Source organism: Cucurbita pepo, chromosome LG14 (assembly GCF_002806865.2).
Source record: "Cucurbita pepo subsp. pepo cultivar mu-cu-16 chromosome LG14, ASM280686v2, whole genome shotgun sequence".
NCBI classification, from domain to species: domain Eukaryota; kingdom Viridiplantae; phylum Streptophyta; class Magnoliopsida; order Cucurbitales; family Cucurbitaceae; genus Cucurbita; species Cucurbita pepo.
The window spans coordinates 2,071,453-2,082,797 of record NC_036651.1 but is presented as its reverse complement, the minus strand read 5'-3'; the positions used below and the strand labels follow the sequence as shown (position 1 = coordinate 2,082,797).

Below are 11,345 nucleotides of genomic sequence, written 5' to 3'. Positions count from 1 at the left end.
GGGGGGGGGGAAGAGAAACTGAATTACATTGATGAATGAAATGAAAACGAGGAAATCATGGACTCCCATTACCAGAAGGTACATGACGGATTCCCCGTAACTTAAGACTAAAGCAACAAGATCATGGCCTTGCAAAGAATATTACAAATATGTACATAATGAACTTCACAAGTCTGTACATTAGCAATTAGTAGAACAACATAAAACACACATAAAAAAAATGAAGAACTTACATAATATTTGTGATATGCCTTGCACCAAATCACCATGACCTTCTTGTGAAATTGTAGCTATATCAACCTTACGAATTTCAACATGTTGAATATAACAGTGAAGAAGACAAGAAGCAAGATGCCTTGGTCCAGATCTGGGATTCCCAGCAATCAAAATACGGAAGCCAGACTTATTTTCCAAGGTGAATGGTGACTCTACCATAGTAGTGGGTGGGCCACCACGGTGACCTACACTTTCAAACTTGGAACTATCATTGCCTGTTTCATTGTTGAGAACACCAGAACCAACAAAAGTAGAATCCTCAAGTAACACTCCAGAACCCTGCAGCTTTATCTCTATCTCATTTGCAATATCAGCATCCTGAAGAAAATCGTGAACATAAGACCACCAGCAACTAGTGACAATTTTCCTTCCATCCAAAGCAGTAACAATCACGCTTTTAATTAAAGTTGCAGCTTTTAAAAGATTAGCCGGCAAGCTGATGCGTTCATCAAGATAAAGGGAAACAAGTAAAGTTGACAGTGGTTGAAGCAGACAAGGAATGAGATGAGAGGGAAGAGGAGAGGATGCCACATCATTAGCAGCCATCCCTGCTTCTCTACGTGAGCATGGAGGTGGAGAATATAATAGAGCTTCTAACCAATCCCGCTCCTCCACTAAAATGGAAGGAAGAGGAGGGCAGTTATCTCTTGAAGCTTGTTCCCCAGAAGCTGATAGAACTTTTTTAAGAGGAAAATTTCTTTTCAAAGCACTCATTGCTGCTTGAGTACAGAGAGCCTGAAGATCAGCACCAGCAAAGCCTGCAGTCCTTCTTGCAATCCACTGGAGCAAGGGTCCCTCAACTGGCTTTGGCCACCTTTGAGTGTGAAGGGAGAGAATAGCAGCCCTATCCTCAACCGATGGCAAAGGAAAATAAATCTCACGGTCAAACCTCCCAGGCCTCCTTAATGCTGGATCAACTGCCTCAGGGCGATTTGTTGCACCAATAACTACGACAGACCCCCGAGATTTTAGACCATCTAATAGTGCAAGTAATGTAGACACAACTGAATTATGGGTTTGATCTTGCTGCCTTGTGCGACAAGGTGCCAACCCATCTATCTCATCAAAAAATATAATAGAAGGTTGGCATTTCTCTGCAACTTGAAATAGAAGTCTTAACTGACGTTCTGCATCACCAACATATTTCCCTAAGCAATCAGCTCCTTTACGAGCAAAATATGCAATTCGTTTATCACCACGAGCACAAGAACCTATTAGTGCTCGCACAACGTGTGTTTTACCAGTTCCAGGATATCCATGCAACAGAACACCTCTAGGAGGTGTAATCCCAAAGCGATCGAAAAGCTCAGGATACAAGAGTGGTAAGAATACTACTTCTTTCATACATTGGATGACACCTTGAAGCCCAGCAACAGACTCCCAACCACGATATAAGTTCTCTCCTTCTGAGTTTGAGCCACCAATATATACAGGTGCAATTCTCACCAAATCTCGATGAAGTCTCTTACTCTCTCTTTTCAAAAACTCTTCATCCTCCCCGCAATTCTCCAACCACTTTTCTTCAGCCTCAATATCCCTTCGCCAAGCATCATTTGATTGCTTTTTTATTTCCAGTTTCATTTTCCTGGCCTTCAATCTCTTTATCCGAGCTAAATATTGATTTCCATGAGGTTGGAAGATGTGGCGATGATCTGTGCAAGCTATGAGAAATTTCCGGTGATCAAATATGCAACCATTAGCACGTGCACAAGGCTGAAGAATAACAAAATAACAGGATCAAGAAAAAGTATTAAAGAATTGTACATCCAATGATGCATATAAGAAGCCTAAGCCAGAAAATAACGAAGTATAATGGCACAACAGTGACAGGCAGACCAAGTGGTAAGTTCTTGGGCATCGATCAACACGACATCCGATGGTTGCGCCAGGTCTCCCACACCGAGTGCACTTTAATGCTCTTCCCCTGCAAAGAGCAGCCCTTACATTTTTCAAGCATCCCAATCCAGCAAAATAAACCTACAAATATGTTTTGCTCATTAAAATTGATATCCGGAAAAAAATCCCTAAAAGAATTATAAAGGTTATTAGCCTCAAGAACAGAGGCAAGAGCAACTAACAACGTAAAAAGATAACTTAAGAAGAGAAACTATCAACTATGTTGACCAATTTTTTGAACCCAAATTCTTTTGGCACTCTAAGATAGGTTGAAAACTAAGAAGTACAGTCACTTTAATTAGGAGAACATGCTAGTATCTGACATATATCAGACACTTGTTGGGACAATTAGACATGTGTTAAACAGTAATAATAGAATGTCGGCGCACATCAAATACTCTTTAGGGATAATAAGCAGACAATATATAAAAGAAGAAGATTCAATTTGGTTGGATTTCAACAATCTTAGGGTTGAATGGAGAAGCCAGTTAGTATATTCCCAAGACGTGCATTTCAAAATAGGTTCAGTTTGTCAGTTTCACAGGTTCTTTTCCACCTTTAAATGCCTACTGGGCATCTCTAAGTGAAGTGAGGAGAATCTTTTAAAAAGTTGAAAAAACAATTATAAATCATAACAGAGGAAAAAAATTTGTTATAGCATATGAAAGGAAAATGATAAATTACTTCGAAGCCCAGGAGATAGTGGATAAAAAGAAGACATTTAATCAATTGTAATTTGCAGAAGAATGAGTAGAGAATATGTTTCACACAAAACAGCTTGAAGATAGCTTATTTCTTCACGAAGCTGGAAAAGGTGTCAACAAGGTAACTAAGAAGTGCCCAAGCAAAGCACCTATTGCTACAGTCAACAAGTAGGTGCAGGGCCTCCATCTCCTACCGTGTCACCTTCAAAACAAGGTCTTTAAGTCTGGGAAAGGATGGGGCAAGAAAGTGAGATCCTTCTAGCCAATTTTCTATTGCAAACGAATCACTTTGTCACTAAATGATAGGATGTTAAATTTTCTACCACTGGGTGGAAAGTTTAAAAAACAAAACAAAACAGTTTGAATGGTTATGCTCTTTGGAGACCTGCTATTCTGAGTCCTAGTCCATATTATTGAGTAGTTAGCATTGATTTTCATCTTTCTGGTAGCTCCTCATTCAGCTGAAGATACTACTACTTCTCCGAAATTGGTATTTCTCAAATATTTGAACTAGCATGGACCTCTGCTTCGGAAGGCTAGAATTATCTCAAGTAATGATCATGATAAGTTTGTAGGTAGCGGAGAAATGTCAAGAACAGAAAATTTATAGGGACCTTAGAGGCATGGGAGTTCATATGCAATGTGCATTTGAATATACAGAAGGACCTTAAAGAGACATAGGAGACTGGTTCCTTTTGTTGCTCTTTGGCTTCTTAAATTAAAGAAATCTGTAATTACCCAACAGTGACATTAAGGAGGGCACCAAACCACAGCATTGCACATGGTTAATAACTTAAATATCAAAAGACGGGAGTTCATATGCAATATGCATTAGAATATAACCAAATAATATGAACATAAAGGGAACCGATGATTTACTGCTGCTATATCACATAGTAAGTGTAGGGCTCAACCAGGGTCAGATGGGCTATAAAAATGTGGCACACTTTCCTTTACCATCTTGACAGTGCAGAAGACCAATGCATCTGAGATTCTAAAAAAAAAAAGGACCAAATATACATTGATACTCTCCTGTCATCTAGTCCCAAATTGCTATGTGCATATGCTATGAAACTAGCTAAAGAAGACAACAATTTTATCGGATGTCCGCAAAAGGAACAACCGAACGCATTGATTAGGTCAACTACATTATATTTACTTCATAACAAAATGACCTACATCTGAGCTTTCTCTTCTGGAAGTGAAAATGCAGGGCGAGCGATGAATAAAGTAGATCATGCTAAAAGGCATATATATAAAGGGGCAGAATCCTATGTGGAGTTAAAGCTATTATTTATAATCCAGAAAATATCTTAATGAATTAAGTAACAAAAATTAAATCAGTCAGTTGCCTATCAAAACAGATACCATAATAATAAAATCACTCAGTCCAGTATAACTCAGTGGTTCCAGGTTAGAAGGCACACCTCGGGGCTCCAAACTGCACAGTGTTGATGGACCCATATTCCAGCAATGCCATAACGATCATTAATAGGACCTAATAGGCGTCCAAGCCATCCAGGTTCATCACCAAAACCATCCCACTTGTCATAATTTGGTTCCTCTGAAGCTGAAGAGCCACTACAAGCTTCATTTTCACTCTCACCCGAATCCTGAACTGACTTCTTTGGCGGTTTACCATCAATTCCTCCTCCACACAATCCACACCTTCTGCCCTCTTTAATGCGAGCCTTACCCAACATACCTGTGGAACTGTCTGTAAACTTCTTTAAATTTAAATCACCACTATGTTGCTTAGACTTTTCAGTAAACTTGCCCAAATCAATAGCTTTCTCATCGCAACGCCTTCCACCTACCACTTCATTTGTTGAAACTACAGCAGCTTCTACATCATGAATTTCATTTATGCCTTCATTTAGTCGTGTTAATTCTTCCAGCGGTATCTCACCGTTGTTTGAATTCTCCACCACATTGGCTGGTTCTTCATTGTGATCGACGCTACAAGCCTCATCTACATGAAAAGAACTCGAAGTTTCTTTGTCCAATTTTTGAACAACCTCAGGAATAACATCATCCACTGCTTTCACATTTTTGTCATCCATTTCATTTTCCAAAGGCAAAACGTCCTCTCTCTCATTCTTTGCAGTCATGGCTTCCTTTCCCTCCACCACCTCCTCCTCCTCCTCCTCCCCCCCTTCTTTTTCTTCCTCTTCTTCTTCTTCTTCTTCCTCTTCTTCTTCTTCTTCTTCCTCTTCTTCTTCTTCTTCTTCTTCTTCCTCCCCTTCTTCTTCTACTTCTTCTTCTTCTTCCTCCCACTCCTCAGTCTCCTCCTCATCATCATCTTCATTATCGATATCCAAGATGTCTTCCCTGCAACAACCATCCTTAATTTTAGGAGATTTCACCTCTTTTTCTATGTTAATTTGATCATTTGTCACTCCAAACCTCCTCATTCCACTACTTTTTACTTCCACATCAACAATTTCATCAAAAAGTTTTCTTTTCCTGCTTGCCCGAGTTCCTTTTTCCACTCTAATCCCCAAATTTCTGTTCCCTGATCTCAACCTTGATCTCCAATTGTCGGGCTTCTCATCATTCAATTCATCACTCAACTGAGGCAGAGAGTTAGCACTCGTTTTAACGCCCAAAGTTTCATTCCCATGAACCTTCCGCCGCTTCTTCTTTGGCATAGGGGAAGCATCGAGCAAGACTGGGGCCCGACGGACACGGCTGCTCCGCCGAAGCCCAAGGTCAGCCTCCACAATCCCCAACCCACTGCCATTCTCATTCACATCGCCATGGTTTCGACTATACTCTTTTTCGCATATGGCATCAAGCCTTTTGTGCTTCTTCTTAAGCCTAGACCCAGACCGATTGTCACTCTGCTTCAATGACGACGAAACTGAACCCGATGAAACTCGCATGACAAAAATCAAAAATTAAATTAATAGCGCAAACGTCGTCCTAGACCAGTAATCTGCCTATCCGCACAGAAACTTATGATTCGGTCGAGCAAAACTCGAAGGATCCTCTTCCTCATCCAATTACAAATTCAAACGAACCAAATATTGAACATTCAGACATTGCCACGAAGCGCAAAGGAAAGGAACTCACTAATTGATAACCGAAACGGATCTATTTGAAACCAATACCAGAGAGAAGCGGATTCGAAAGAGAAAAAAATAAATTAACGAACCCTAGAAATCAACAACAGGACTTTCCAACTCCTAGATTCTCCCCGAGTCGCCATGAAGATTGAGGGTCGAGCTTCAACATTTGTTTTCAAATTCGTGGGACGATTTTCTTCCTTTCCCTCCCAGAAAGAAAGATTCCGAGCGAAATTTCTCGCAGACAGAACGACTAGGGCGTGAGCTTATTTATTAAGAACAAACTTCTCACTGGTTCTATTTTTCTTGGCATTTTTCACCACGCGATTTTCATAGCGCGTGTAGCCAAACCAGTTTTTTTTGTTCTATTTATTATAACCAAAAATTAGTTAAATTAATAAAACATAAATTTTATAATTTCTTTCAAAAATACTATAATTTTTTTAAAAAAATTGAATAATATTAACAATAATTTTAAAACTTTGGAATACGATAGTTATATTAATTAGGGCTGATAATTGTATAATTTTAATTTTATTTTATGGGTTCGTAAATATTAAAAATAATATTGAATATAGCAAAAAAAACTACGTACAAAATTTACGGTTAATACCACTGTTAAACTTTTTTAAAAATTTAAAAATTCAAAAATATTTTTACTGTTAATACCAGTTCTTGTAAATACACGGGAGCTTTCAAAACTAACATTAAAATCTTTGGAGACAATCTAGAAGGTTGATATACAGTTTTTGTCCATATATTTACAGTAAAAAAAATTGATCTTTTTTATAAATGGTGTTAATGTCACTTTTAAAGTTTTTCGGTGTTTTTAAACATAATTTTAACTATTAATGAAAATTTGTTAAATTCAACTATATTTTGTAAATAAAATACTAAGGATTTCTAGCAAATAATAATAATAATAATAAAATAAATAACATAAATGATATTTTTTAGATTTTTTTTTAATTTAAAATTATTATTAAAACTTTTAAAATATTGTATATGTTTTTAGACAGAAGCATTTTTAATAATTGAGCTTTAAAAATATTTAAAATAAATTTATACGCTTAAAAACAAGTTGGAGTGAAAGCACGCGTTAAAGTGGCGAGTGGGATACGAAATACGACGTCGTTGCTTCGTTCGTTTATTTTTATACCCAAAAATTTGCCGCCAAATATGTACGTTTTGTTTTTATCATTTTTCCGTTTCCGGAATATTTATTTGTGTATTTTTTTTATTTATTTATGTGAAATTAATATTATTTATTTACATTTTTAGCATTTAAAATTTAAAATTATTTTAATCGTGTTTATTTAACCCAAAATACTTATTTTTGCATTTAATTAATTTTAGATTAATATTTTTAAAATTTTAATTTTACTCCCCGGACATTTTTAAAAATTGTATGGATCAATATATTACGACCATTAAAAGTAAAAAAGTCAAAAGTCAAAAGTCAAAAGTCGACAGTTATTACCCGACATTGAAGGTAATTATTAAAAGCTACAGTAACAATCAAAACAATGTCGAGCTCTCATTTTTTCGTTAGTGAAGTAACTTTTGTCCCAATGTTAGCTTAATTATCGAGTCGATGATTATAAAGACACATGTCAGCTCTCTTGATGTGACGGCGACACGATTTTTACTAAAACAAAATGTATAAAAGTCTTAAACAACTAAGATATATAATTTATGTCACGTGAGACGTTTGGGGTGAATGTTTAGTTTTTGGTGTGTTCGGCTTATTTAGCGAACATCTCAATCGAGACGGGTTATTTTATTTTAGTTTTTTTTTTTTTTATGAAAAAATTAAATGGCTGAACCGTTGCCCCAAACACTCCCGATGTACGCTATCTCAAACCGGAATAGGAAATCATGCCATTTCCATTCGGTGTAGACTATCCCCGTGACCAAACAATAGTATATGTATCCATACGTAGACGCAGACACATACAATATATATAAGTGAAATTGATCAGACGGCTGATATTAAAAATTAAAGTTCCCAAAAGATCCTGTCCGAGGCATTGGATCAGAAACTGACGTTAGAATTGGGCCCCACGATCAGAAATATCAGGAAATCAGAGCCGTACAATTATTATTATTTTTGCAGGAGCAGGGTAGTCAGGGCCGTATGTGATCCGGACTTTTCTTTTTCTTTTTTTCTTTTTGAGAAATTAAAATTAAAGTACCGGTGATAATTCCGGCAATTACGCGCCGTAGCACAGCCGCAGGAGAGTAAAAGTCAGCCGTCTCTCTCCGTTTAATAGCCGTTATGAGGAGGAGGCGGCGGCCAATTTTTTTGAAGGGCTAAATTTAATTTGGATTTGTACTTTTATTACGGAAAATTAATATTTATATGTGGAAATTTAATTTAAAAAATATATTTTTTAATTTATTTATCCCGCTAAATTTAATTTAGATTATGTATGTGTTGCCAACCGCGTCGTAATAGTGATGGAGCCACTTATGGCTAGCCCACGTATGTATCTTAGTTGTCAATAACTGAGTCACTCTCTTGTGTTACGACGTCACTATGATGAGACTCTCGAAAGTTACCAGTTACCTCAAGTTGTGATAGTGTCGTTTGTAGCTAGGAAAGTTCTAGCTAGTAGCACGCTTGTACCAATTAAGCTTAAAAAAACGTATTGAAACGAGTATGAATGGATGATCAGAGCTCGATCAATGCTAAGTATCAAGAACCCACGTGGGTTACATACCCAATATTTTTATACTCGACCGTGTTTCTTCTTTATTTTGATATGGTACCCGAGCTATAGTTTCACAACAATGAGGCTGTCGGAAGAGGTGGACTTGTCATCATGATTTTCGAGAAAACTCCGTGTATGTTTTTTTTTTTTTTATAAAGTGTTTTTATCATTTCATATGTGTTGTTTGTTTCGAGTAAATTAAAAACATTAAAAATAAAGTTTCTATATTTATTGGCCTTTACTCAAATGGGCCATACATATTTAATTGAATTTATATTTATTAAAAATAATAAATAAATATTTTAATTGACATTGAATTACTAGCGACATTTTTCAATAAAAAAAATTATAAATATATCGCTTACAAGTTTAGATCATCACATATTGTTATTATTAATTATAATTATTTTAAAAAATAATTATCGTTACTATTATTTTTAAATGTTCATTTTTATTGACAAATTTATTATTAAAAAAAACCATTAATAAATATTTATATTAACATTTCCCAAAAAAAAAAAAATCATTTGCATTATAGGTTAACTTTAAAGGATAATTAATGATTGTGTTTTGATATACAAAATAATTAATATTTAAAAATTAAATGTTGTATTTAAAATACAAATTGTATTAAAATTTATAAAAAAAAAAAGTCTAATAAATAAATAAAAAACTCAATTAAAAATTATATATATAAAGATTTTTTTTATTTATATAATTTATAAAATTTTCATTTATTTCAACTGACTCAACATAAAATTTTGGAAGTATCCAAAACCACAGCTAGCCGATATTTTTCGTTTTAGCTCGTTATATATTGCTATCAGGTTCACAATTTTTAAAACGTGTCTAATAGAGATAGACTTTTACATTTTTATAAGAAATGTTTCGTTTCCTTCTTCAATCGATTTGGAATCTCACAATCCATTTATTTGGAGGTCAGCGTCCTCATTAGCACACCACCCAGTATCGGGCTTTGATATCATTTGTAACACCGCTAATAGATACGGTTCGCTTATACAGGGACATGCTAATCTTCTCTATATCATTCCAGTTTGATCGGATATCCCTACTCAAACTGTACGAGTGCTAATCGAGTAATTTTTAAACACGTGTAATAGAAACGAAAACGAAAAAGAAAAAGAAAAAGATGATAGATCATATAAAGCTGGTTTTGAAATATCTATATGCATATTTTGTGTTACAGTTTATGTCGGGGGGAATTGTACTGAGCATTTATTATTCCTTTCCCCTATCCTCTCATTAATTTCCCAAATTATTATTATATTCTAAATTAAATAAATAAATAAAAATATGATTTCACTTCAGGATATAAAAACTTGGATTTTCACCCACATTCATCAACAATTCTCTCTCTCTCTCTCTCTCTATACTCCGATCAACCTCCATGGATCACGGCGGCAGCGGCGGCGGACACCAGAGCTCCGACGGGTTCCTCCCACCGGGTTTCCGCTTCCACCCGACCGACGAAGAGCTGATCGCCCATTACCTTCTGAAAAAGGTGCTGGACTCCCATTTCTCCTCGCCCGCCATCACCCATGTCGACCTCAACAAGTCCGAGCCTTGGGACCTTCCTGGTCAGCTCCCTTTCTATATATATATTGTTAGATGAACACGATTCTCTATAATGGTATGATATTATACCACCGCTAGCCGGTATTGTCTTCTTTAGGCTTCCTCTCAAAACTTTAAAACACGTCTGCTACCGGAAGGTTTCCACACCTTTATTATAAGTGGTGGTTTGTTCTCCTCCCCAACCCATGTGGTACATCACAATCCATCCCTTCGAGGCCCAGCGTCTTCGCTGGCACTCTATCCTTCCTTCAATTGATGTGGGATCACCCCCAATTCCACTCCCTTTAGGGTCTAGCGTCCTGACACACTGCACTAGTATATATTGTCCTCTCTAGACTTTTCCTTGAGGGGAGCTTCCCCTCCCGGCTTTAAAAGTCATCTACTAGGGGAAAGTTTCAGGCACTTATAATGGTGGTTTGTTCTCCTCCCCAACCAAGGTGGATATCATCAATATTGTCCAGCATAAGCTCTCATGAGATAGTATTATTTGATTATAAATTCATGATCATTCTCTAAATTAGCGGACGTGTTAATTCATCCTACATACATTTTTATATATATATATATATATATATATATTTTCTATTTATTGAAAATAATAATAATAATAATATTAATATGCGGGTTGAACAGAGAAAGCGCTGATGGGGGAAAAGGAGTGGTATTTCTTCAGCTTGCGAGACCGGAAATACCCGACCGGGTTGAGGACGAACCGGGCGACGGAGGCCGGGTACTGGAAGGCGACCGGAAAGGACCGGGAAATAATGAGCTCGAAAACCAACTCATTAATTGGGATGAAGAAGACGCTTGTTTTCTACAGAGGCAGAGCTCCAAAAGGCCAAAAGACCAACTGGGTTATGCACGAATTTCGTCTCGCCGGAAAATTTGCTTACCATTTTCTCTCCGCCGATTCTTCCAAGGTTCTCTCTCTCTCCCTCTCTCTCCCCCCCTCTCTCTCGGTTGAACAAGTCGCCGTCGACGTTGATAGTTTAATTAATTCATTTTCTTTTAAATAAATTAACTCACATCAACGTCAACACCCCCATCTCCACTGTATATATATATATATATATATATATATATTTTTTTTT

The 11,345-nt window shown here is 36.5% G+C and overlaps 2 protein-coding genes across 2 annotated transcripts in view; one reads left to right on the top strand and one right to left on the bottom strand.

Moving 5' to 3' along the window:
- Window positions 1-6,197, bottom strand: part of LOC111810389 — a 10,375-nt gene extending 4,178 nt beyond the window's left edge. The window contains exons 1-4 of the mRNA XM_023697095.1: window positions 5,111-6,197; window positions 4,304-5,071; window positions 2,113-2,253; window positions 234-1,989 (exon numbers count right to left, since the gene is read on the bottom strand). Coding sequence (XP_023552863.1) covers window positions 234-1,989; window positions 2,113-2,253; window positions 4,304-5,071; window positions 5,111-5,761 — 3,316 coding nt within the window. The 5' untranslated portion in view covers window positions 5,762-6,197. The remainder of the gene's footprint in view (window positions 1-233; window positions 1,990-2,112; window positions 2,254-4,303; window positions 5,072-5,110) is intronic.
- A 3,869-nt stretch (window positions 6,198-10,066) lies between these two features.
- Window positions 10,067-11,345, top strand: part of LOC111810386 (protein CUP-SHAPED COTYLEDON 2-like) — a 2,504-nt gene continuing 1,225 nt past the window's right edge. Inside the window, exons 1-2 of the mRNA XM_023697093.1 lie at window positions 10,067-10,256; window positions 10,888-11,174. Coding sequence (XP_023552861.1) covers window positions 10,067-10,256; window positions 10,888-11,174 — 477 coding nt within the window. The remainder of the gene's footprint in view (window positions 10,257-10,887; window positions 11,175-11,345) is intronic.